This window comes from Brienomyrus brachyistius, chromosome 17, assembly GCF_023856365.1.
Source record: "Brienomyrus brachyistius isolate T26 chromosome 17, BBRACH_0.4, whole genome shotgun sequence".
NCBI lineage: Eukaryota > Metazoa > Chordata > Actinopteri > Osteoglossiformes > Mormyridae > Brienomyrus > Brienomyrus brachyistius.
In genome coordinates this window covers 17,930,922-17,956,030 of record NC_064549.1, presented here as the reverse complement: position 1 = coordinate 17,956,030, position 25,109 = coordinate 17,930,922, and the positions used below count along the sequence as shown (strand labels likewise).

Here is a 25,109-nt window from a genome sequence, read left to right as displayed (position 1 = left end):
GCGCTCCCCAACACCCCTTCCAAGGACTCCAAAAAGGGTGGGTATTCTGAACTGCTGTTTGGCGCATAAGCGCAAACAACAGTCAGGACCCGTCCCCCCACCCGAAGGCGGAGGGAGGCTACCCTCTCGTCCACTGCGGTAAACCCCAATGTACAGGCACCCAGCCTGGGGGCAATAAGTATTCCCACGCCCGCTCGGCGCCTCTCCCCGTGGGCAACTCCAGAGTGGAAAAGGGTCCAACCCCCCTCAAGGAGACTGGTTCCAGAGCCCAAGCCGTGCATCGAGGTGAGTCCGACTATATCTAGCCGGAACTTCACAACTTCGCGCACCAGCTCAGGCTCTTTCCCCATCAGAGAGGTGACATTCCATGTCCCTAGAGCTAGCTTCTGCAGCCAAGGATCGGACCGCCAAGGTCCCCGCCTTTGGCCGCCGCCCAGATCACCTCGCACCCGACCCCTATGGCCCCTCCCATGGGGGGTGAGCCCATTGGAGGGGGGTCCCACGTGCCTTGTTCGGGCTGTGCCCGACCAGGCCCCATGGGTGTAGGCCTGGCCACCAGGCGCTCGCCATCGAGCCCCACCCCCAGGCCTGGCTCCAGGGGGGGGCCCCGGTGACCCGCGTCCGGGCAAGGGAAATCGTGTGTCCAAAATTTTCTTCATCAGAGTTGTGCTGCCCCAACAACTCTAAAACACATCCTGGTGGGTTGTAAGACGAGTCACAACCAAGTGATGAGGTGCTTGGTGGCTGCGCTAGAGGCCAAGAGGGTAGCCACTAATGCTATGCCGTGGATATCGGAACTGCCTTTTGGCTACAAACATCTTTCGTCCAGGAGGGGAAGAAGTAGCAGGCCAAAAGAGTATCTCCAGATTCTGGTCCACTGAATACAGTCCGGGATTTGGAAATGCAGGTGAACATAAATCAGAGGCTCACTTTCTTGCCTGAAATCGCAGCAACTGGTCCTTTGGTCCAAATTCTGTCAATGTGTCTTCATTGTAGAGCTGACAGTCCCAGGGGAGGAAGCAATCGATGAGGCATTCAAAAGGAAAAAGATGCAATATGCAAACCTGGCAGCTGAAGCAGAGGACCGGGGTTGGAAAGTGTTTGTGCGGCCAGTGGAGGTGGGTTGCAGGGGATTAGTAGCTAGTTTCACCACAAGGCTACTGAAGGAGGTTGGAGTTACAGGGCAGGCTCAGTGAAAGACCATCAAGGAGATTGCAGATACTGCCATAAGAAGCAGCCATTGACTGTGGTTGAAGCGGAAGGAGACAGGCTGGGCTAGCTACTCGTAGACCCTCCGGTGCGGCACACATCAAGGTCTGATTAGCCTGTGGTGGACTGGCCTTGAGCAAGGGTGTATTGTGATAAAAGGCAGAAACACCCAATGACCCCGGGATACACATCTGATGATACACATCGTCATATGAAAACCCATGAGGTCACCTACCTAAGAGGAAATCGCCATACAGTACCGATCATCAAGAGATTTTAACACCTAGTCCTAGTAGACATATCCCCAAATAAAAGTCATTAACTGAATTTCCTTAAGTCACTGTTTGCAATGGGAGCTTAGTCTACATTCAATATGGTGTATTTTTGCTCTTTTTCCAGGAAGTCCAAGAATTTCATTCATGAATGAAAGTATGTAAATTATTAAAAATAATCCATCTGCTGTCTTCCAAAGTATGACTGCAAATTTTAAGCATTTGAACCCAATCGCAGTATATTGTCTTCCTTTTCATAGACTAATAATATTCTGATTTATGGTTTCTGATGTTTATCGATTAGTATGGTTTCTTTGGCACTCTGTCTAAAGCATTCACTGGCCTATCAGGTAGCACGTCTCTCTTGAATATTAATAAATTTCCCGAACCACCCTGTAAGATGCAAATTCGCAGCCAGGAAACTGAGCTGCTGCATGATGATTGGAGGAACTGTCAAAGTGGCTGGACCTCTTTCTGATTGACAGCGTTTTGAAATTATACTTCGACACTGGAGCATTTCAAGTCCCATGTGGATTTTTGGCTAGTGAGGTCTTTTCATTTTTTCGATTTTCATTTGTACATATTCTACTATAAATAAAATCATAAATATAGTGTTCTTCAGTTCATTAGCAGATTTGTAAAGTTCATGTGTTTAAATTCATACTAGTGAATTTTCAAATTCAGTTGAATATTTAGTGGTTAGCACTCTTGCCTCACACCTCTGGGACCCGGGTTCGAGTCTCCACCTGGGTTACGTGTGTGTGGAGTTTGCATGTTCTCCCCATGTTGTCGTGGGGTTTCCTCCGGGTACTCCGGTTTCCCCCCACAGTCCAAAAACATGCTGAGCCTAATTGGATTTGCTAAATTGCCCATAGGAGTGCATGTGTGAGTGAATGGTGTGTGAGTGTGCCCTGTGATGGGCTGGCACCCCTTCCTGGGTTGTTCCCTGCCTCGTGCCCATTGCTTCCGGGATAGGCTCCGGACCCCCCGCGACCCAGTAGGATAAGTGGTTTGGAAAATGGATGGATGGGTTTGTAACTGTTAAACAATGATTTTTTCTTGTTTTGTTGATAATCTATCTTTTGCTGTTTAAATAAACATACCAGTGAAATTACAGACTTCTCATTTATTTATTAATGGGTCAACTTAAGAATTCAGCAGAGGGTCAAATAATTATTTCCCTCACTGTATTTTAAAATCTGTTCTAGAGGTTCACCGATCTGATATTTGGATCCGTATCGCCACCAATCCATATCTGTTAGACGTATCGAGTATCGGCCACATATGATCGATCCACATCTGATACATACTTATTTAGTTTTTGCCAGTCTGTAAAGTACGGAGCAACAAAAGTCTTATAATGTGATTTTTTTTATCTTGTGCACAAACAAGTTATCTTGTGAGAACAAGTTTTAAACTGTAAAAAATTCCATGCCTCTTCAACAGTTTTGCCATTTATATCTATCCAGTTTACTGTTTCTAGTTTCAGTGTCATACCATTAAAGCTTGCCTTCCTAACATTGTATATTTTTGTTTTGAACTTTGCTCTAAATTCATAAGCGTCTCCAAGGACTTCCGATACAAACAGAGACCATATAATGGACAGAATTCAGCTAATCAAGTTTCATTTTCACATTAGAATGTCATACAATAAAATTCTCGCTGCTCTTGTATGGGGCACCAAGTGTCAAGTGCTCAGTTTCATGCACAAAATACATTCAAAAAGCATCATTCATGATGAAATCAATCATTTTGTGGACGAAATGCGTTTTATGGTGCCTTTTGTGACTCAGCAAAAGACAAAATGCATTTTGTGGTTCCACAAAACCATGGTATGATTCTGCAGAATCAGCTTCGTCCATGAAATGACTGTGTATCATTCATGACATACATTTCCTCTACAAGATGATTTACTATCACTCATGAAATGCATTTTGTACACAAAATTAATTTACTTAGTTGATAAAATGCATTTTGCGAATTAAATTCCTTTCTTCTGTCCATAAAAGGCAAGGGGCTGATATCAATTCTGTGCAGAAAATGAAACATGACTGTGCATTTAATGTTGTAGCGTTTAGTGGAAAACCGCATCATAATAGCTTGGGGTGTTTTACTCACTCACTGCATCTTGTGATACGAAATGGGCTACTAGTGATGGGCCAATGAAGCCTCATGAATCTTTCCAGCGTTCCCCATAAAGTGCCGGAGCATGTTTGGAGTCTTTGAACCTTTTTTCTCAAACACAGAGAGACCCATAGTGGGGTTCAGCAGCGCTTCAAACAATCTGAGAATGAAGTATATGCGTTTGCATCAAATGAATAATGTGATTGGTATTACAGCAGGGTCAGACTGTGTTATGCTAAATATAATCTTAAAAAAATACTATGTTTATTTTTGTTAACATATATGTATTATCAGTCAGTATGTATTTACAATAAAATGTTTTGATGGATCAGGGATGAATTTATTAATTGTTGTTTGCCTGTTGCCAATCAGGTGCTGCAATGTGAGTGACCGTTTCACTTCTTGGGGTTTAGAAGGGGAGAAGTTTAAAACTTGTCACATTCCAATTAATTATTTTGATTAGGTTGTTTCAAATTATCATTTGCCCTTCTTTTTCCATCACTACCTTATAGGGTTGTAATAGTACATTGTAAATTCAAGTGAATTCAGTGAATTCAAGCGTGGTACCATGATAGGATGCCACCTGTACAATAAGCGGCTCCTTCCAAGCCATATATCAACAAGTACAATGCAAAGCGTCGGATGCTGTTGAACCTCTTGTCTTGCTTGTAGAAAATAAGCATATGAACTAGTTTTCTGCATCTCGTTTAGACAAAAGGGTGACTTTGTAACTTCCTTTTCGTGGCTGTCGAAATTTAGGTCTGAGGCCAGAACTACACAAAGATTTCTGGCTTGATTTGTAGTAGGGCTGCAGCTATTGATTAAGTAATCAAGTATACGATATGATTATTCGATCAATTAATAGATCTTTTAAAATGAACAACTCATTGGTTTCCTTTTTAGAAACATTTCAAATGGTTAAACTGCATACAATATCTGTCAAAAGAACTAAACCCTTTTAGTGCATTTTGTTTTTTTTTAAGAAAACACTTTCTTTACTCTTGTGTACATGGGACTTTCAGGAAGCACTATTACATACCTTGGATCTTTAGTGACCCAGCATAAATAGGCTATATTTAAAAGTCAAGCCACAAATAACTATAACAGCGCAGACTTTTATTTAATATTAATTGAATATTTGATAACAGTAGCGAAAAAAAATTTGCATCATTTTTTACAGCCCGGAAGTTGCTATTTTCGCATGGAGCATGCTAAAACTTAATTCCATAATTTCTATGGGGGAAGAAATCGTTTGAAAAATGAACACAGAAATTTTAAACTTTCAAACAATTTTGAACCATTTTCCAATCGAAATAACGTACAAATAATAATGCTGTATTTCATGAAGGCTGTCAGACAATATATGCCTTCAGGTTTATTTACTTGTATAGAACACACCCGGCCACCTCTCAAAAGTGTCCAGTGATCAAAATTCACTGTCATTCTTCATCCACAAAACAAGCTAAACTGGCAAGTTGGGCAAACATCGAAAAACTACCACTATATGCAATGTCCAATTCACACCTTGCACATTAGGGACAATTGAGTGGATGTGGCGGTAATAAGGGTAAACAAATAAAGGTCAAAATGGACAAACAGAAGTTTTATTTTATTTCAATGATATTCTAAGTAATTCAACATGATGGAGGCAAAATAACATGGAAAAAAGCTGTTTTTGTTCAAGCGCTGTTTACTAATGCAGCACTTTAAAAGCGCATGTAAAATACAGACACTTTACTAAACGCAATTTTTTGGTAAAGAAATTACCACAAAATGAGCAATTTCACCATAAATTTAGTAATAAATTCACATTGAACCATGTGACCCGAGGAGAGCCGTAAACTGATATTTTAATTAACATGGTAGTGGTGCATCTAACTGTAATCATGAAGTTTTTGATAACAAGAACAGCTTAATATATAACGTTACCCTGCATTTATAATAACTGACAAACCCTCCAGTGAAATGGGAACGCTAGCCTTGATAGCTGATAAGCTACCTTCGGTCATAATTATTAATTATGATAAACATTATCAGCTAATACTGAGCACATATAAAAACAAAATAATATTTAGCATATTAATGACAACTAATGTATTGAATTTTGTTCTTTTAAAGGTTTTTTTAAAAAAATTAAAAGTCTTAAAGTGCTTGGTAAGGAATGGAAATGAACGTAATTCTATCCCATGAATGTCAATGTTTGGAAATATTTACCTTCCCCGTGACCTTATTTTACAATGGGCCCCTATGGGAACGTAGTCACTGTTTTTTTCTACCGCCCTGGTACATGTAATGCAGCGTAAACACACTGTGCGACAGTAACGATCCTCCGTGTGAAATACGGTGGTCACTGAGTAGTACATAATCATGTGGATTAAATGAAGCATCGAATGAAGGAATTTGCATCGAGGAGTTTTTGTAATTGAGTTATTCTAATAAATCGTTGCAGATCTAATTTGTAGTAATTAGTGCCATTTAACGTAAGCGCTGACATCTTTGTTTTAGGGGGCGAAAAAAAATATTTCAGTTGTAGAAAGTTGTAGAAACTTTCTACACATCTTCTGGCACATCCAGTCACTGATTATTTCAGTGCACTTATTAATTAAGGGAATCTAAAGGACTACTGTATATTCTTGTGTTTTGTGAAATCTGCACAATTGTGGTTAGAGATGTTATAGTGTTCCATAATCTGAGCAAGGGGGAGCCTGTACATGCTGAATAGAAGAGGCCCAAGAATGGGCCCTTAAGGAAGTCCATATGTGATTTTTTTTTTTAGTTCCCTCAGATACAGAGTCGTAATTACCAGCTGACACAAAGTAGTCCATATCTTGTAATCCCTATATGATTCAGACTAATTTAACATGGTACCAAAAATCTCAATCACTTTTCTGGTCTGTCTAGCAGTGTCTTGTTGAACCAACACTGAGATCCAATAATACCAAGACTGGTCAGGCAGAAGTCTAAGATACAAAATCTGCTGTGGTGTAGTTGAAATCCAAACTGAAACGTGTTAAAGGAGTTGCTTTACACCATGAAAGAACTAAGAATCTGACAAATAACCTTTCCAATGATTTCCCTAGTTAGGTTTGATATGGGCCTTGTGATGGCTACAGCCACACAGTAAGACCTTAGTTCAGTATTTGTACGTTTTCTAATTAAATTGCATTACAGTAATTCATAGGTTTTAGTTGTGTTTTGTCTTCTGTGTTAGGTTTAGTGTGTGTGTGTATGGATATTGTAGGGTTGTATGCAGTGATTGTTTCATCTTTTGGTTTGTAGTTACTTTGGTTGTGGGGGATGGTCTTTTATTCAGCATAAAGGTGTGGCTGAGGGCGGAGATGTCTCAAAGGACAACCCCTGGAGTAGGAGCGAACCATGTGCTGCCATGGCAAGAGGGGGGAGTTGGGGTTTAGCTGTGTTTTGCTTTGTTTAGTTATATGTAGTGCTTATTTGGTTTACCCCTTTTGTGTGTTAATTGGTTTGGCCAAACCGCTATATATATGTTCCCTCATGGTTCCTTATTGAAAAGGTCAGTTTGCTTCAGTTGCTGTTTGCTTTGTATTATTATTATGTTATGTTTGTTTTTGTTGACCTTGTTTATGGGCCCAGTGATTAAGGTTTTGAGTTTGTTATTGTTTGCAGTTTGGGGGTCAATAAAGCCCTATTTCTTTAATTAAGTTCCTGTGTTTGTCGCCTTACTGCTTGGTCCCTCACAGGCCTATGGTTACTTATTACTGAGGCATCTATATTGGACTTTTGTAGAAGAGGTTTGATAACTGCAGTCTTCAGGGCACTTGGGAGAAGGCCTAACTGAGGAGAACTACTAATTATGTGTAGCAGATCTGATGCTATACAATTAAAAACATTTTCAAAACGAGCTGGTAGGTGGTGTCAAAGCAGCAGATAATAGGCCTATGGTGAGTAGACCTAGAGCAGCTTCCTTAGCACGTTATTGGCCTTTGCTACCATTAAAAACAACATCAGTGTCCAAAAACACGAGTGTTTTTCTCTGTAGACATGACTGTGCGTCAGTGTCAACTTTGGAATGAGGTATATGCGTAAAGCTAATTCTCACTTTTTTTGTTTCTTTTTTGATTAGCAACAGCATGCTAACACTAGACTAACTTAACACTAAAACCTAGTGCATTTTAGGCTGATGTAAAGTTAACAGACGACAACTTTGCTGACCTGTTTTACATAAAACTGAAATTTTCACGTGTTTTGCTGCATCCCCTTTAAATGCATTTTTTTTGCTTTATCCTTCCATTCTCAGCAGCACCTTTTCCCATTATTTCCAGTTTTCCATCCAATGCAGAATGCAGTTTAGTAGGGATGTGTGGATCAAAACTGAAATACTCAATTATTTCAATGTAAATGGTTTCATTTTGAAAATTGATTCTAACATGACAGTATATTGTTATTGTCATGCAATTGTTAGGGCTGGGCCAGCACTGAATATCAGTTACGAGATTGATATCAGCCGCACCAGCCTTGGAGTGAATCAAAATCAGATAGAAGATCAGTGGTATCCTATCCCTACAGTTTAGTGTTATGCAAAGAAGGTTTGTACCATTTTCATTTTTTTAGGTGCTGCTATCTTTTCTGTGCAATGCAAGGGTGTAAATTTGGGCATAGATGACAGGGACATGTCTCTACAAATATTACGGAAGTATAGTGTGTGTTTAGGAGGGTGGGAGCTTTGGGGCTGATTTAGTCCCTCCCAACATTGGAACCAAATCTATGCCCATGCCGTGACGGTTATATGTACGTGAAGTGGGTCGTACCACTGGGGGAGGGGCCGTCTTTTTATTGATTCACTGTATGCATGTGCATTTATTTAGGGGAATTTTAAAGATGTGCATGGCAGGTTGACAGGTCTGGAAATACCAGCAGCCCATCAGGAAATCTCGTGGTGCTCCTGATGGTCAGTCTGCTCCCTGCTGTCTGTCATCTTACATTCTATATCGTAACACACATACAGCAAACCATATATCATACAACAACCGCCTACTTCCAAATTATAACAGATCCCTGTCTTACACACACAGACAACCATAAAAAATAAGTACTTGTATAACCTAAACACTTGTATAATCTAAGTCATAAACTACCTTTTCACAATTCATTTTAAAGATTAGATGTATTCTACTAAAACATATTGTTCTTCTGGACCACCTGCAGTATTGTTCAACAGTCTTTAAGCAGGCAAAGAAAATGACGTTTAAATGATCTTTTTGCTGGCAAAAAACTATAATATGTTTGTCAAAGTATTTTAACTCAAACATGTCAATCCCATTCATAAAGTCACCCCAGTTTTGTTCAGCAACCATCCTATACTCCTATATATTTTCTAACACCTCATATGGCTAATGAATACCTCATTGTTTTATAAACCTAATTTATTAACTAATTCAGGAGCTGTGGTGCCGCTGAGGAGAAGATTAGAAACTGAAGCGGTGTGCTTCTAGCCATACAACCAGATATCAGTAACTTTTGGATAACAGAAGAAATTCTTGTTAGTATTTAATGGTGTTACTCTTAATTTGCATATGTTACAATACTAAATTGGTTTTTCTGACCAAATATATACTTACACTGTAGGAAAAACTTTTACATGAACTTTACATTTTACCATACATGATAACATACGGTTTTGCTTGTTGTTTCTTAATAAAATTTGATATTGCTTTTAGATCATTCTAATGGAAAACATGTATGATCTCCTCACGTTCAGTTGGTTCTTAACTATGTTATGTTCTCAGAAAACAAAGTCAATGCATCAACTGCAAAAGAATGTTTTCTTTTCAAAACACTCTGCCTAGTTGTGTGGAACCACTTTCCATGAGTCAACTGAGTTCATTCAAAGAATTATGAATAAAAACTAATACTGACAAAACATTCATTTATTATGCATTGTACATCAATGCAGAACTTGTGTTTGACAAAGCGTTAATTTTATATGTATTTTACATGAATAAAGGACATATAATGTTTGACATTACATTAATTTCATATTTATTTTATATGAATAATAATAATAATAATAGATACTTTTATTGTCCCCGTAGGGAAATTGCCTTTACGCCTCCCACAACTTGCTCTTTTTTTCATAGAGGAAGTTGTCTGCGAAGGGCTGCCACCCATAGCGGCGCCCAGGGAGCTGGGAGTTAAGGGCCTTTAAGTTAATATGCATTATATATTTATTTTGAGTGTCATATAAAGAGCTTTTATGATTTGGGTAAAACACATAACAGTTAGATGTTATTTAAAAAAAACCTTTCTATATGGCTGTTCTCAGTTCTCGTCACTGTTTTGCCAAACACATACCTAAAAAAGTCCTTGTTCCATCCCTGAGTTACATGCTTCTGCCTGCAATCCAGATAGAAGCAAGTCTGACACCAGTAGTATGCAGGCCTACATACCTGATGGGCAAGCACAGGTGAAATTACGACCTTCATTGCCTTCCCTTAAGTCACTGCATGTGCCATTGTTCTTGCAAGGGTTCAGGTGACATGCATCAAACTCTTCACAGAAGATTCCCGAATACCACTTCTCACACTCGCAGTAGAAGGTGTTCTGGAACACAGAAATGAATAATACAATTCTACCAGTTTAAGACTTACAAAGTTGTCACTATATAGTATATGCTATGTGCTATAAAAAATACAGATCTACTACTCATTTCATTTATCCAAGTTTAAGATGTACCTGTAGCATGTTGTGAAACACATATCAATAAACCAGGTAAGAAAATATATCTATGGTAAGAAAATATATCTATGTTTGTATGAGCAGGCTGGGGAGCCTCTCAGATATGTGTAAGTATTTCATATCTCTTTGAAGTATTTTATAGTTCATAATTCGCTCATCTGAGACAGTGATCAGGTTACAGTGGTTCCCTATTAAAGACATGACTAATGATATTGTACACTATACAAACAACAAACAGTTCTGTAATGATAACAAATCAGAATAATCGTACAATACAAGTTTAAAAATTGTAGATACCTTCTTTAAACAGCTGATATATAAAATGGATGTGCACAGATGAAAGCCAACAAAAACATGCTTTACCTGAAGACAGAACCTGCAGATGAGCAAATTGTTTGTGTGTGAAATGGACAGTATGACAGAGCGTTGGATAGCCTTTCCATTTGGAGATAACTTTTAAATTAACTTTCATGCTGCTGTAGTGAAACTGAAAAAAGTACATGTTCTGTGTAGCTTCAGTGTAAATACTGAATTGTCCAGTACAGTGCAGAAAAAAAGAAATGTGAATTTAATCAATGCAAGTAAATAATAGTATCCATAAAATGCTACTAAAAAATGAAGTGGTTATCATTTGACGCTTTTGGGTCCCTTGTTGACACCCTCAGTGACCCTTCTTTTGATAGTACTACTGTGTAGTGCAGCCTATAAATAAAAATAACCATACTAAAATGTTTTGTGCATTATTGTATATCTCTTGTGGCATTCAGAATTCTCAAAGACCTAGGGGCACTGACAGACCACTGTATTAAACCAGGAAGCATGGATGTAGGGGGCACGTTTAGATCACAATGTTGATAGTTATACTTCTGTTGTTTCTATTATTAGATTCCCAGTTGGTTACTTATCATAGGATTGGTCATGATTCATGTAGTATGTGTGTGTGTGTGTGTGTGTATGTTTCCGTACAGAACTCTGCATAAGTCTTAGGCAGTCAAAAGAAATGTTTAAATGTATTTACCTGGATTGTAAGTGCACATTTGCTCAGAACAACAAACAATTTAAAAACATTAGAACATCCATCTATCCATCCATTTTCCAAACCGCTTATCCTACTGGATCCCGGGGGTCCGGAGCCTATCCCGGAAGCAATGGGCACGAGGCAGGGAACAACCCAGGATGGGGGGCCAGCCCATCACAGGGCACACTCACACACCATTCACTCACACATGCACACCTATGGGTAATTTAGCAACTCCAATTAGCCTCAGCAAGTTTTGGGACTGTGGGGGGATACCGGAGGAAACCCCACAACGACATGGAGAGAACATGCAAACTCCACACATGTGACCCAGGCGGAGACTCGAACCCGGGTACCAGAGGTGTGAGGCAACAGTGTTAACCACTGCACCACCATGCCGATTTCTTTTCAACTCCAAAAAGTTACTGGTATCTAGTTGGATGTCTAGATGAACATGGCTTCAGTTTCTCAAACCTCTCTTCAGGTGCACCTCAGCCTCTACTTAGCTTAATTGGTTAATTGGTTAAGTCAGTGAGATATTGATTAACTACATGAGGTGTATTAGTGGTGTATTGTATGGTGCTGGAAATAATGGGGTGATTTTAGCAGAGGTTTTGAAATGGCTAGCACACTAACACACTTTGAAAGGTATAATAGCATACAGAATACAATTTAGTATTAGTACATATGCAAATTTAGAGTAACACCATTAAACAAAAACTTCTTTTTATCCAAAAAGTTACTGATATCTGGTTGTATGGCTAGAAGCACACTGCTTCAGTTTCCATACTTCTCCTCTGTGGCACCGCAGCTCCTAACTTAGTTAATAAATTAGTTTTAAAAAACAATGAGGTATTCAATAGCCATATGAGGTGTGCGAATGGTCAAGTTAGAAAATATATGGGAGGATGGTTGCTGAATAAACCTGGGGTGACTAAACCTAGGTTTGACATGTCTGAGCTAAAATACTTTGACAAACATATTATAGTTTTTTTGCAAACATAAAGATAATTTAAACGTCATTTTCTTTGGCTGCCTAGGACATTTGCACAGTACTGTGTGTGTGTGAGTGTGTATGTATGTATATATCTTTTACTGATAGAGAGACGCATGTGAAACAGGCATGTCCTACTTTGGCAAAGCCTCAGTTCTGACTGCCTACCTTACTTGGCTGGGTGACACATGTCCCCTTTCCAGAACATTGCGGGTCATTGAAGTGACTTCCTGGCTCTGTGCAGCTGCTGGCTTTCATTGTAACTTGCAGAAGCAATGTCACTGTGTCACCATTGGCAGTGACATCATGTAGGACACCTGCATGGGAACACAAATCATGAGCAAAATGATCTACCTGGCACCATAGGAGATTCAAATAATTTGTATACACATAAACACATGCTTCTAAGATACTGTAGGCTCCAGGTTCAACTATGAACTTGTATCAGATAAAGGGTCATGGAAAATGGATGAAAAACTCAGTTGTGACTGTCAACACCTGTTTTTTAGTGGAGTTAGCTAAATGAAGCTAGTTACTGGCAGTAGTAAGTACTGAACGTGTTTTAGTGAGGGAAACATCTACCACCTGCAATGAATTAGCAGGTAGAATTACAATACATGGATAAAATAACAAAGGACCCATTTTGGTTTCATCAATTCTAGCACATTCTACACTGTGTCTGTATCAGTATCTAAACTGATAGCTTTGCACCAGTGGAGTGTAGTTTGAAAAACCCAGTGTGACACGGCAGCCAGAGATGAAGGGGTTATAATGAAGGAGAAACCAAATTAAATGGAACGTCATTCTCTGCCAGAATTTCCTCCTTGGGTCATAAAATAGGATCATTGAAGTCTGTTTGTCTTTGCGTCTGTCTGTATGTCTACCAGTTAGAAAATACAATCCTAATTTTATAAAAAGGAAAGATATGCTTGTGTCATCATTTTGAATAACAATATACAATGAAATGTCAGATAAAATTGTAGACAAATTAATTCAAATATTTTCTTTTTCGGGAAAAGATGTTATAAAAGGAGAAGTATCATTAAATTTGAATACTGTACGTGTTGAAATAAAGAGCTTCATACATTTATATTTGTTTATTTAGCAGACTTTTTTTCACAGTTACATACAAGTGAGGCAAATAGTTATTTTTCCATTATTGTATTTTTAAATATCTTTGTTCTCATTTACTATAGGTTTATAACTTGGTTTGCTCATATATAGAGGCCCAAATAATTTTACCTCACAGAAGTATAATATATTTTTATCCCTTTGTCTTCTACATTTATTTTTCACATCCATTATTAATTTTCAATTAAGAAAATGCAGTAAACATCAGCACAAATTACAAGTTAAGTTCGATACATAAAAGAAGTAACGCAACTAAGAAAATGCACAGAAAATCATTAACAAACCAAACATTCAATATACGTTGTAATTTAATATTGTAGTTCATACATCACAAAAGATGTAGATAAGAAATACCAAATTATATAGCTTCACACAGTCCAGGGATAAATAACTCACAGGGGAGGCACTTACCCACGAAGTAGCTCTGGCCAAGTGGAAGGTACTGTTCCGTCAGAACCAGACCATCAGAAGCTTGCTGGAGCCAGACTACCGTACCATCTGAGACTGTGCAGTGGTGAAATGCACCCTCACTGACACGCCACAAACCTGCAATGCCAGTAATGTTTGCCTGGATCCTGCAAAAAACAACACACTATGTTACGCCCAACTCAAATATCTGTATTCTCCATTCAAATACCCTCTATCCATACTGTTCCATACTCTATCCGAATTGTAATAACCTGAATTTTCCACCCATTGCCATACTCATGTAGTCTATTCACTCCATCCCAAACACTCATTTTCTTCAGTCATGTCCCAACGTTATGTATCAGAAATAAATCAAGCACACTTTGAACATCAACATACAGTGTTAATGTACACAATTGTCCTAACATAATATTTGCTCCCAGTTTTACATTAGTCAAAAAGATGCTGTAGTACTGAGTCTTAACATCAATCGAATATTTTTGAATTACCATTATAATTGTTTCTATTGTTATTCTTATTACTTATTAGTATCAGTTTTACATTGACAAATATCTATCCCAGCCCACGGTGACATGCTTGCAATAGCACCTTCAACCAGTGCCTGTGTATCTATTTCTTTGGCCATTTTTACTGGTGACTGCACACAAGAAACAGTCAGCAGCGCAAGAACAACAAAGAACTCATTAGTATTCGGGGGAGGAGGCCATGGCGTCACTGCAGCACATCTCTATGCTGTGAATGTCATTTAGTGGCCAAGGACAGACTCACTGTTTCTGAAAATATTACAAGAGACAAAGACAGTTCTAATGATCATAGGGCTCCTCAATATTTAAAGAGTAGAGGGTATATCTGCAATAACTGAAAACAGTTCTAAATATCCCAAAAATCTAAATGAAAAGGATACGATAAAGTTACAGCAATAACAAACATGTAAATCACAAATGTCTCACTAAATGGAGATCATGCTAAGGTATGTTCATCTAACTGTATCATTCAGTCACAATAGTGTAATTAAAAATATAACCCACTCCAATGATGCTTAGATGGACAAGGGGACCCTCAATTCTTACTTGATGGCTGTGCCTTCAGCCAACTCTAGGGCTAGATACACAGCCCCTGAAGAATCCCTACCCATCAGGCTCCTGCAGTCTGACATCTCTTGCACCTAAAACAAACCATGAACACCATCATGCTTGATTCACAAGTACCATGATTTGGAAGTTAAAAAGAAATTAAAGTCATTTAGCATGAAACCATGCATTGATTCACCAATCAATCTTCAATTGGCTGACGTCAGTCAAGGTTTCTGTGGATAGGTAGGGTGGGTCTGACTGGGTATAAGTCTAGGGTAAATTCTGAATGAGAAGCCAGTATATTGCAGGGAATATATACATGAACACGTGCTCATCAGCTATGAACAATTTAGAGACATTAATCAGCTTCACTGCCTGTTGTTGGACTACAAGAGGAAACCAGAGTAGGTGGAAAACACCTGCATGACACAAGGAAAACATGATAACTCTAGCACATAGCACAAAGGGCATGTGCTTTACATTCACCATATTTATTAACTATAGCAAATTTTGTGTTTCGTACATGCAGTCCCCAGGTTAAGAACATCTGACTTACAAACTGACTAAGTCATACTTACGAACGGACTGGCATGTAGCCTATTATATAAAAAGATTGGGTTCAATATAATGGTTTGAAAAAACAAAAGCATTCACTACTTCATGATGTTCATGGACACATCGCACAGCTTCAGCAGTTGGTCGGCTTAAGATACAGTACAGTTTGATATGTAGTTACTTTTATTACCGTATAATTATTATTATATACTGTACTTTTTTTCTGACTTACCTACCAATTCGACTTAAGGTCAAACTTAAGGAACAGATCTTGTTCGTAACCTGGCTACTGGCTGTATCTCACAAATTGTCTTTGTGCTTCAGAACCATGATTATTGTTTGATAAGAAAATCACCATCTCTGCTTTGGGTTATTTATAGAATAAGTAAGAAGATATCAAATAGGAAGCAATGACCAGGCGAATGACAATCTTACCTGATCATTGTCCCAAATCACTGTAGCCACTCTCTGTTCTGTCGTGGGCTGCCATGGCTGCAGTGTTGGCAATGCCTGTGTGCTGGTGGGTTCTGTGGTTGGGGTGGCCTGCATGGCCTCAGTAGGTACAGCTGATGTGACAGCAGTAGCAAGTGTTGCATGTTCCGAGGTCAGAGAGGAAGACTCCCAGATGGTCATGGGGATGTTTGAAGATGGCTGGTCGCACCTCTCCCCTTCGAAACCCTCGCTGCATTCACAGGTGTACATCCCACCCACATCACTGCAATTGCCATGGACACAGGGATTGCTGGCACAGAGGTCTACAAAAAACTACAAAAAACAGTTCAGTTGCATTCTCAGAAACAGTCCAGTCACTGTGTTGTCATTTCACACAAATGAAAACTGCATTTCTATTGAGCAGTATACAGATGTTATGTATGAGCTATATTATGTCATGTATAGACAGTGATGCCAGTTCTGCACAGTTGAAATATACATGTTCATATACATATGCACATACAAGTACAGACACCAAAGGCATTTTAGTAGATTAAAATCTATGTGAAACTAAAGTATTCAATGAGCACCACATGTGAAAACAACCTCTTTCAACTGTAACTACAGGAAAACAAAGAATCTCTGCATGTTAAAGACATCTTAGTTTAACAAGACCGATTTCCCAATTTCTTCCAAATTTTAGAACTATCTGAACTAATGGCAATAAACAAGAATTCAGTTGCAGTCATAACTGCTATCATCAATTTCAGGCCTAATTGCCTTCAAATGAGTCACTAGCTTGTTTCCATGTCTTATCCTGATTCACAGAAAGGGGATAAGGCTTGAGGGACAGAGATGAAGTGAGGAGCTCCTGCAGATAAGCCAGAAGCGACACAGATGCCTTTCATTTGTGTGTGGAAAATTGCTGAAATAAATTATGGTGGGAACAAATTAGAAAGATTCTCCAGAAGACAATCAAATTTAAATAATCAGTGGAATTTCAGAACAAAAAATGCTCCTACATCAGAAAAAATATTAAATAAGTAAATCTGTGTGTTTCCAGGATGAAAATTTAGAAGTAAGTCATTACTGCCTCATAGCATAAGTAATACGTTTGGTAACTTGAATGTGCTCTTGGCGTAATCAGATGGCTTAAGAAGGACTGTTAATTGCAAGATTTAATCAAGATATTTAAGCTAATTTTGGCAAGGCAAAATCTATGTGTCGTGATTCATTTGTGGGTTGAGATATGAGTTAGCAAAGATTATTCAGTTGGTATAACACTAAGACACAGCTATATATGGGTACAGTTAGCTAATATGGCTAGAAAGACCCTACTAAATACAATGAAAAATATGATGCCAGAATTCCTCTATGGAGATGGGATGTGCTGATATAATTAGTTGTGTGTGATCTAATGGAGGCCAACAATTAACAAAAATCACCAAAGATTTTGCAACAGAGAAACATAATGAAAAGGGAGAAATGAATTCACAAGAGGGTGTCTTTACAGTGCAATTATGACTATTTCTACAGATCTGAAGGCCACAGTTGCCATGGCTACAGTAGCTAGGTAACCAGAAAGCAATTATAGTAGTTTGTACTCACAGCATGTGCATGTCTGTGAGAGAGAAACAAGGAGGCACAGACATCAACATTCTACCTAAAGAGTGAGGTACAGCCATATATTGTATTGTCCCACGCATCAGCCCCCACAGATTATTCTGCCCACACATTAGATAAAATACCATTGAAAAGCATCCAGAGACCCCTAGAGGCTTGTGCTGAAGACAACAACACCACTGCAAGCAAGAATGTAGGTCTGTCAGGATAGTGATGAAAACAACACTATTATTCCAATTGACGCAAGAAAAATTACGCAATGATGCAAGCTATTAGTTTAGTTCTCCCCAAGCGAGCTTGATGGGCCGAATGGCTTCCTCTCGTTTGTATAGTTCTTATGTTCTTATGTTCTTAAATCATCTGCCAAACACGCACGCATCAAACAAATGCACACAAAATGTATATGATACCATTACCTGTAAGAATTAAGTCTTTACTTTGAATAAATGGCAGCCCTAAAAGTGATTTCTGTCTAAATCCCCCTGAAATTGATGTAGAAAGAAAAGAAAATTCTTTTTGCATTAGTTTGTTCTGAGAAAACTTTACATATCGCTGGGGGATCGAGGCATCTGAGGAGTGGAAGCAGCCTTACAGTATATGGGGCTGAAAAATCCATAATACAACAGTTACCAGCACTCTGATTGTTAAATGATGTTACATGACCATAATAACAATGTGCTACCTGTCCTAAAACATTTGTCTCCTGCTGTTTTCAATTTAATAAGCCAAGAAAAGTAAGATGATATACAGGTCTAGTTACACATGTGGGTGACTTTACTCACAAGAGTATTACCAGAAATGCATTCTTAAAGTTCCGTTTACTTATTATACACATTAAATGCTTCAAAATAGTATTAACCTCTTTCCTTAAAAGCTAAATTATGCATTTTAAAAGGGAAGTAGATTACAGCCTATATCATAAGAAAAAGAGTATATTCATATCATAAGAAAAGTAATAGAAATTCCATGGAGAATAGTCTGGGCTGTTTCAGTGACGTACACAGACCAGTACCCCACCCTCCCACCCCCCGCCCACCATGCACACACCTGGCTTGTAGGGTAAAATCTGAATACAGCTTTCAGTCGTTTAAGAGATTTCCTAATCTATTCAGAAAGATAATTTATAACCTTATAAAAATAGATTGCATTATCAGATGAGTTTTCTACCTTAGCAGGTATGTAGCTGATAATGCAAATAAAAATGCTCTAAAGCAAAAGCAGCTGCCTTTATGACATTTCTTTACAGCATCTATTTCAGGAAGCAGGATCACAAGACCATCTAAAATCCTATGTGTGACATCACCCTATGTGAATGTCAGCCAGATGAGGCCATACAGCCATCCTTTTAGGGCTCTCTTAACATTCATTTCAACTCCTTAGAGCAGTCAGATCAGAAAATGCCTAAAATCCAAAAGCTTTATTCTGTGAGTCACATATCAGCACTTCGATTGCTGATTTAATCTAAAGTTTCATCATTCTTTTCAAATGAAATTATTGCTACTTGTTTAGCAGATGAAGTGATAATTTATTTGCCATTTGCACAAGTACATTGGAATTCTATAAATTCGGCATATCCCATCTTGGTTTCCTTTAAAACCCACATACATACACAAGTTAAAGAGAAGCCTGAGATCAGAGCATGAGGTCATTTACATTTATCTTATTTAGCGGATGCTTTTCCAAAATATATCAGTAAGACAAACAGCACAATACAAACATACAGTTTTTCGAGGTGGCTTTCACTAAGAGCTTAAAAGCAGCAATTGTGTTCTTGACGGCTTAAGAAAAATCAGGAATGTCTAAAAATTACAAAAAACTACAGATCTAAAAATCTTTTTATATAAACTGTGTTGGATGATCTAATTCACTTTGCAGTGGTGAGATGTAAGTGGGGCATGCATTTCTGCAGCTTTGGTAAATGGATGGTCGAAGAAGAAGCAGCTGAGAAAATCAAGTCACAGCAGCATATTTAAATAGAACAGCAGAAGTAACATAACTAACAACTTATTCACAAGTTATTTCTCCACTGAAGATCTGTAGCTTTTCACAGAACATATTCTGCAGAAGACCTTGGGGCAGCAGACCTTCGTAACTAGAAAGGATGCTGTCAAAACGACATCAGTGTAGGTTTATGACCTTGGGGAGCAACTGGCTCTCATCCAACACAACAATGAGTTAGAGGAGAGAGATAATACGCCTTTTAGGGAGACTGTGTGTATGTCACAAGGGGGGAGGTGGGAGAATGAAGAATAGATAGGTCAAGAGAGCTGGGTGAACATAGGTAGTAGGTGAAGAAGAGGGTGTACCTGAAGTGACAGTATCTAACCACTTTCAGGTGTTCCAGAGTTAGAGCCGGAAGAGACTGGGGAGGTAGGAGGGTCCTTAGGCACAAAGGAGTTGCCACCCCCAGGAAGAGGGAGGTTGTGGTAGTAGGGGATTCAATGATTAGAGACGTAGATAGTTATGTGTGCACCCGTAATCGAGGGTCCCATACGGTGTCCTGCCTGTCTGGTGCCCAGGTAGGGGACCTTCCTAATCGTGTGCAGAGGTTTTGGCCACAGCCGGGATGGATCCCGTGGTCGTAGTGCATGTTGACACCAATGACAGGAAAGGGCAGGAGGGCTGTTCCGCAGGGTAAATTTACAGAAGTCGCGGATAAGCTTAGAAGTAGAACATCCACGGTGGTATTCTCTGGAATACTTCCCGTGCCACGTGCAAGCCAGGCTAAGCTGGCTGAGATAAGGAGATTAAATGCGTGGCTAAAATGGTGGTGTAGGAAAGAGGGGTTTAGGTTTATGGGGCACTGGAAGACCTTCTGGAACAGGTGGGACCTGTTCAAACCGGATGGGTTGCATCTGAACCAGAGGGGAACCAGTGTGTTGGGGAGGTGTATGTGTAGAGTAGTTGAGAAATGCATAAACTAGGGACTGGGGGGGGGGGGGGGGGCAGGGAGGTTAGTTATGAATATAGGTGGCGGAAGACGGAAACCCCCAACTAATATTAAAAGTGGGCACTGTAAAAGGCCTACCCTTTGCAGTCTATACTTACAAAATTCATGATTTAGAGGCTTTAATTTCACTTATGACATCATAGGAATAACAGAAACATGGATGAGTGATAATGATGGTGAAGAATATAATATGGATGGTTATACATTGTTCTGTAGAGACCAGATAGGCAAGAAGGGAGGTGGTGTTGCAGTATATGTAAAAGAAAACTTGCAGGCAAGGGAGCTCACTGATAAAAATAAAAGTACAGAAGCTGTATAGATAAAAGTAGATGCTAAAAACTGGCCTAATTGTCAGGGTTTGTTATATAGCACTTAATGTAGCTGCAGAGGAAAGCAGAATGTTATATGACGATATCAGGATTATGAGTAACAAAAATGATGTGATGGTTATGGGTGATTTTAATTTACCTGGGATTCAGTGGGACACAGTCTCTGGCTCTTCTGTAAATGAACTTGAGATGGTGGAATTAGTACAGGATTGTTTTTTTACTCAGTTTGTTAACAACCCTACCAGGGGAGAAGCCCTTCTTGATCTTGTTTTCTCTAATGGACAGGATAGGATAGGAAAATTAGAGGTTTTAGAAACATTAGACGGTAGTGATCATGGAATGGCTAAATTTGAGGTTAATTTCAGTGTCCAAAGAGCAAAGTCCAAAACAAAAGTATACAATGTTAGGAAGGCTAACTTTAATGGTATGAGACTGAAACTAGAAACTGTAAACTGGATGGAGTTAAACAACAAAACAGTTGAAGAGGCATGGGAATTTTTTAAAAGCACATTGTTGCAAGTGCAAGAGGACTTCATACCTGTTTCCAGCAAAACTAAATCTAGGAAATTTGCAGCCAAGGTGGTTTATCATGGAAATTAACAAAGACGACAGGAGGAAAAGGGCTCTGTTCCACAAATGGAAAATAACTAATGATTTCAAAATAAAGCAGGTTGAGTTAAAAAATAACATTAGACTAGGCTAATTAAACTAATGACCTGAATGTCCTCTAATTGCAGGAATTAGTTTAAATACTAGAACTCGTGGCCATAGGTGGAAATTAGCGGGAGAACACAGCGTGTAGTTAGAGTATGGAATAGTCTTCCTGCTAGTGCAGCACAAAACCCTGGGTTCCTTTAATTCAGAGCTAGATAAGATTTTAACAACTCTGAGATATTAGTTAAGTTCTCCCCAAATGAGCTTGATGGGCCGAATGGCCTCCTCTCATTTGTAAATTTCTTATGTTCTTATCAGTCTGCCACCCTGATTGCAACATGGCTCATCTTACACCAACCTACAACCCAGAGAGTCATCAGCTACCAGTCACCAGCAGGATGGTAAGGAAATGGAAGGAGGCTGAGGAAGCTCTGAAGGATGGCTTCAGAGACAAAGACAGACAGGGCCATACTGTGTGCATCATACAGGGAGGACACTGAAGGACTCGGCCACTGTATCACAGACTACATCCACTTCTGTGAGGACAACACAGTCCCCACAAAATCAGCGCACTACTTTCCTAGTAACACACCATGGATCACAAAGGATCTGAAGAACCTTCAAACCATGACAAAGAGGACATTCTGGTGAGAAGGAGGAGATCAAGCAGCTGCGGGCAAAACTGAAGATTCATCCCGCTGTAGGAAAAACCACTAAAGGGAGAAGCTGAAGCATAAGCTACAGCAGAACAGCACAAATAAAGTCGGAAATGGGATGAACACGATCATCAGATGCAAACAAGCCGTCAACATTGTAACGTTGGAAGGGGACAGAGAGGGCTCACAAGTCCTACCCTCCCCCAACACCACCAGCATCAGTGTGCTGCCTGAGGGGGTCCAGACCCCTCATGCTGTAGGCACACTAAGAGATCTGTACAGCGCCTGAGCATGTTTGACCCAAAAGTCCAGTTTGTTTTTCTGATATGATCGCGCTGTACCTGTAAGAAGTGGGTCCAGGCACGGTTAGTTGGAATGGAGCTCCACAGTTCCCTGCGACTTCCCCATCAAGGACACCAAACCCAAGGTCTCCACCGTCACATTCCTTCCCAGTCTGTCTGTCTTTACTGACCAGGTGAGGAAAAAGCTGGGGAAACTCATGCACAGGAAAGTTTGAAGTCCCCAGGGTGCTAAAGACATGTGTCAGCCAGCTCTGTGAGGTCCTACTGTACAGTACCTGTTCTCCCTCTCCCTGAGTCTGCAGAAGTTCTCTGACAACTCCTCCATTGTGGGACACATCAGCAACAAAGATGAGTCAGAGTATAGAGGACTAGTAGAAGATTTTGTCTTGTGGGGCTCCAATCAACAAGAACATTATTTACAAATCATATTAATATGCCAATTTCTTGTCCACATCCTAATAAGGGATACTGGCAAACAAGTGAGTTAAATCTGCATATTCAGGCATGCTCATGGGCCATGTATATAGCCGATGTGTGTAATTGTTGTTGTTACTGTAAATGCTAGGTGTAATTCCCAATAATGGCGTGTATGTTTGTCCATGTCTTATATGCACCCTGTCCAAACCTCACGTGTCCTTAGCTTTGTATAAATCTCCCACTGCATGTGTACCTTACAGTTCGGCATCTGACCTCATTGTGTTTCTGCTGTTATACAGGGTTTGGTGCTTGGTGGCTATTTGATATAGTTCTGTTAAGGACTATAATAAAAGAGCATGTTTTTCCGGGCAAGGAAGTCTCCTTATTCTTTGTTGCTCCTGCGACACCTTAGTCTGCCTGGCACTACAGTGGTATCAGAAGTAGGATGCCGGAAGCAATCCCACTAGCGATGCTGGAGCGAACGCTCTGCAACATCATCCGGAAAGCCTGCTCCAGCCTCGAGGTGGCAATGAAGCGGTGAAGCAGAAGTGGTTCGGAGGAGAAGATGGATGGGAGAGAGAAGTTCGTCTGCTATGTCTGCAGGAAGAGAGGGTACCCGCTACGCTCTTGTCTGGATGTCTGCCAACAGCAGACAAACTGAGTGCACTGCAGCAAATAGAGCGGCTATCCTGCTTGGCAGAAGTGCACTGGACCCATGCAGTGCGCCCTGCAGCCGCTCCTGCAAGCCCTCCAGACTCTCATTGGAGACAACGCTGGCGACTAAAGAGGTTCAGCACCACCGTGGATTCCAACCACTCAGCAACTGACAAGGGCTCCTCACTCGTAAGTCATGAGGAGCCACGGTGTGACCCCAGCTGTGAGCACAACCACCAGAGGCAGAGGACGGAAGCTACTCTGTTGGACCATTAGGAGGCGTGCTGCAGCTGGGAGGCCTGGTTAGCCCGGGAATCCCACGAGCTTGAGCAGCGGGAGTCGGACCAGCAAGACCAGGAGCGGCTGCAGGTGTCCAAGGAGCACGCGCAGCAGGAGCTGAAGTGGCTGCACAGTGAGCTGGCCAGTTAGAATCAGGATCAGGTGCCAGATGTGTCTGGCCGAGGCAGCGGAGGCAGCATTACGAGGCCATGAGATGGTGCTACTTGGCCAGGAGGAGGCATGTCGCGGCTTGGAAGCCCAGCTGGCCCAGAAGCGCCGCGGGCTGCAGGAGGCAAAGGCCATGGTGCAGGACCGTAAGGAGGCAGGCCTCACTCTGACGAAGGACCTTTACAAGCGACGGGAGGAGGAGGCACACTTGGCACGCCTGCAAGGGACTATCCGAGCTGTGGAGCAGGAGCAACTATGCAGGAGCAGAGGACTCCCCGGCAGGACCAACCTGCCTAATAACATTAGGGCCCTAATAAGTGGCGTAGAAAGATGTGCTGTGAGTCCACAGAGAAGGGGTCCTGGCTATGGGAGTCATTGGGAGTGGTGTTCCCTGGCCAGCAGGACCAACTGGAAGGGGTACAAGATCCAAATAAGGCATGTAAGAAGAAGGGTCATTGGCCGGGGGGGGTCTGTTGTGCAGCGCCTGCCATCAGCGATGCCTTGCCAGCGTTCACTAGCATTGGGAGCTGACAGCCCTCTGTCATTGGAGGTGACACACCGGCGGCTGCCATTAGACCCCAGTGACTTGCTTCAGAACTGAGGTGGGGACTGAGGGTGGTGGTCACGGGGATAGTAGAGTTTTGGGGGGGGGTGCCTATTGTTGTGCATGTGTTTGCCTGTGTCTTGTGTGTACCATGTTCAACCCCTGTGTGTATTTAGCTTACGTAAATCTCCCACCGTGTGTGCATCTTACAGTTCAGCATCTGACAGCCTTGTGTTTCCACTGTGTGTGATTGGTTTGGTGCTCGTTGGGTGCCTGATGTAGTCCTTTTCAGGACTGCTAATAAAGAGCATGTTCTCCCCAGCAAGCAAGTCTCTGTGTCTCCTTCTGCTCCCGCGATGCCTCGGTCCGCCCGACATCACAATATAAATACACAGTTGTGTGCAAACCTTGGGGCTTGAGAGCAGGGTCAAGCCAAATATTCGGTGCCCCTTTAGCACTTTATATGAATGCAATCAGGTTCACCAGATCATCGTCTGTTCTGTCATGTGCCATAGTGACTTGGACTAGTGCTAAGTAATTTGATTAAACTTCCACATGAAAAATTTTGCAGAGTTCCCCCCAATG

The 25,109-nt window shown here is 40.6% G+C and overlaps 1 protein-coding gene across 1 annotated transcript in view; it reads right to left on the bottom strand.

Moving 5' to 3' along the window:
* dner (delta/notch-like EGF repeat containing) overlaps positions 1-25,109 on the bottom strand; it is a 69,668-nt gene that overhangs the window by 15,657 nt on the left and 28,902 nt on the right. Inside the window, exons 2-6 of the mRNA XM_048982377.1 lie at positions 15,952-16,281; positions 14,959-15,053; positions 13,871-14,034; positions 12,497-12,645; positions 10,028-10,181 (exon numbers count right to left, since the gene is read on the bottom strand). Coding sequence (XP_048838334.1) covers positions 10,028-10,181; positions 12,497-12,645; positions 13,871-14,034; positions 14,959-15,053; positions 15,952-16,281 — 892 coding nt within the window. The remainder of the gene's footprint in view (positions 1-10,027; positions 10,182-12,496; positions 12,646-13,870; positions 14,035-14,958; positions 15,054-15,951; positions 16,282-25,109) is intronic.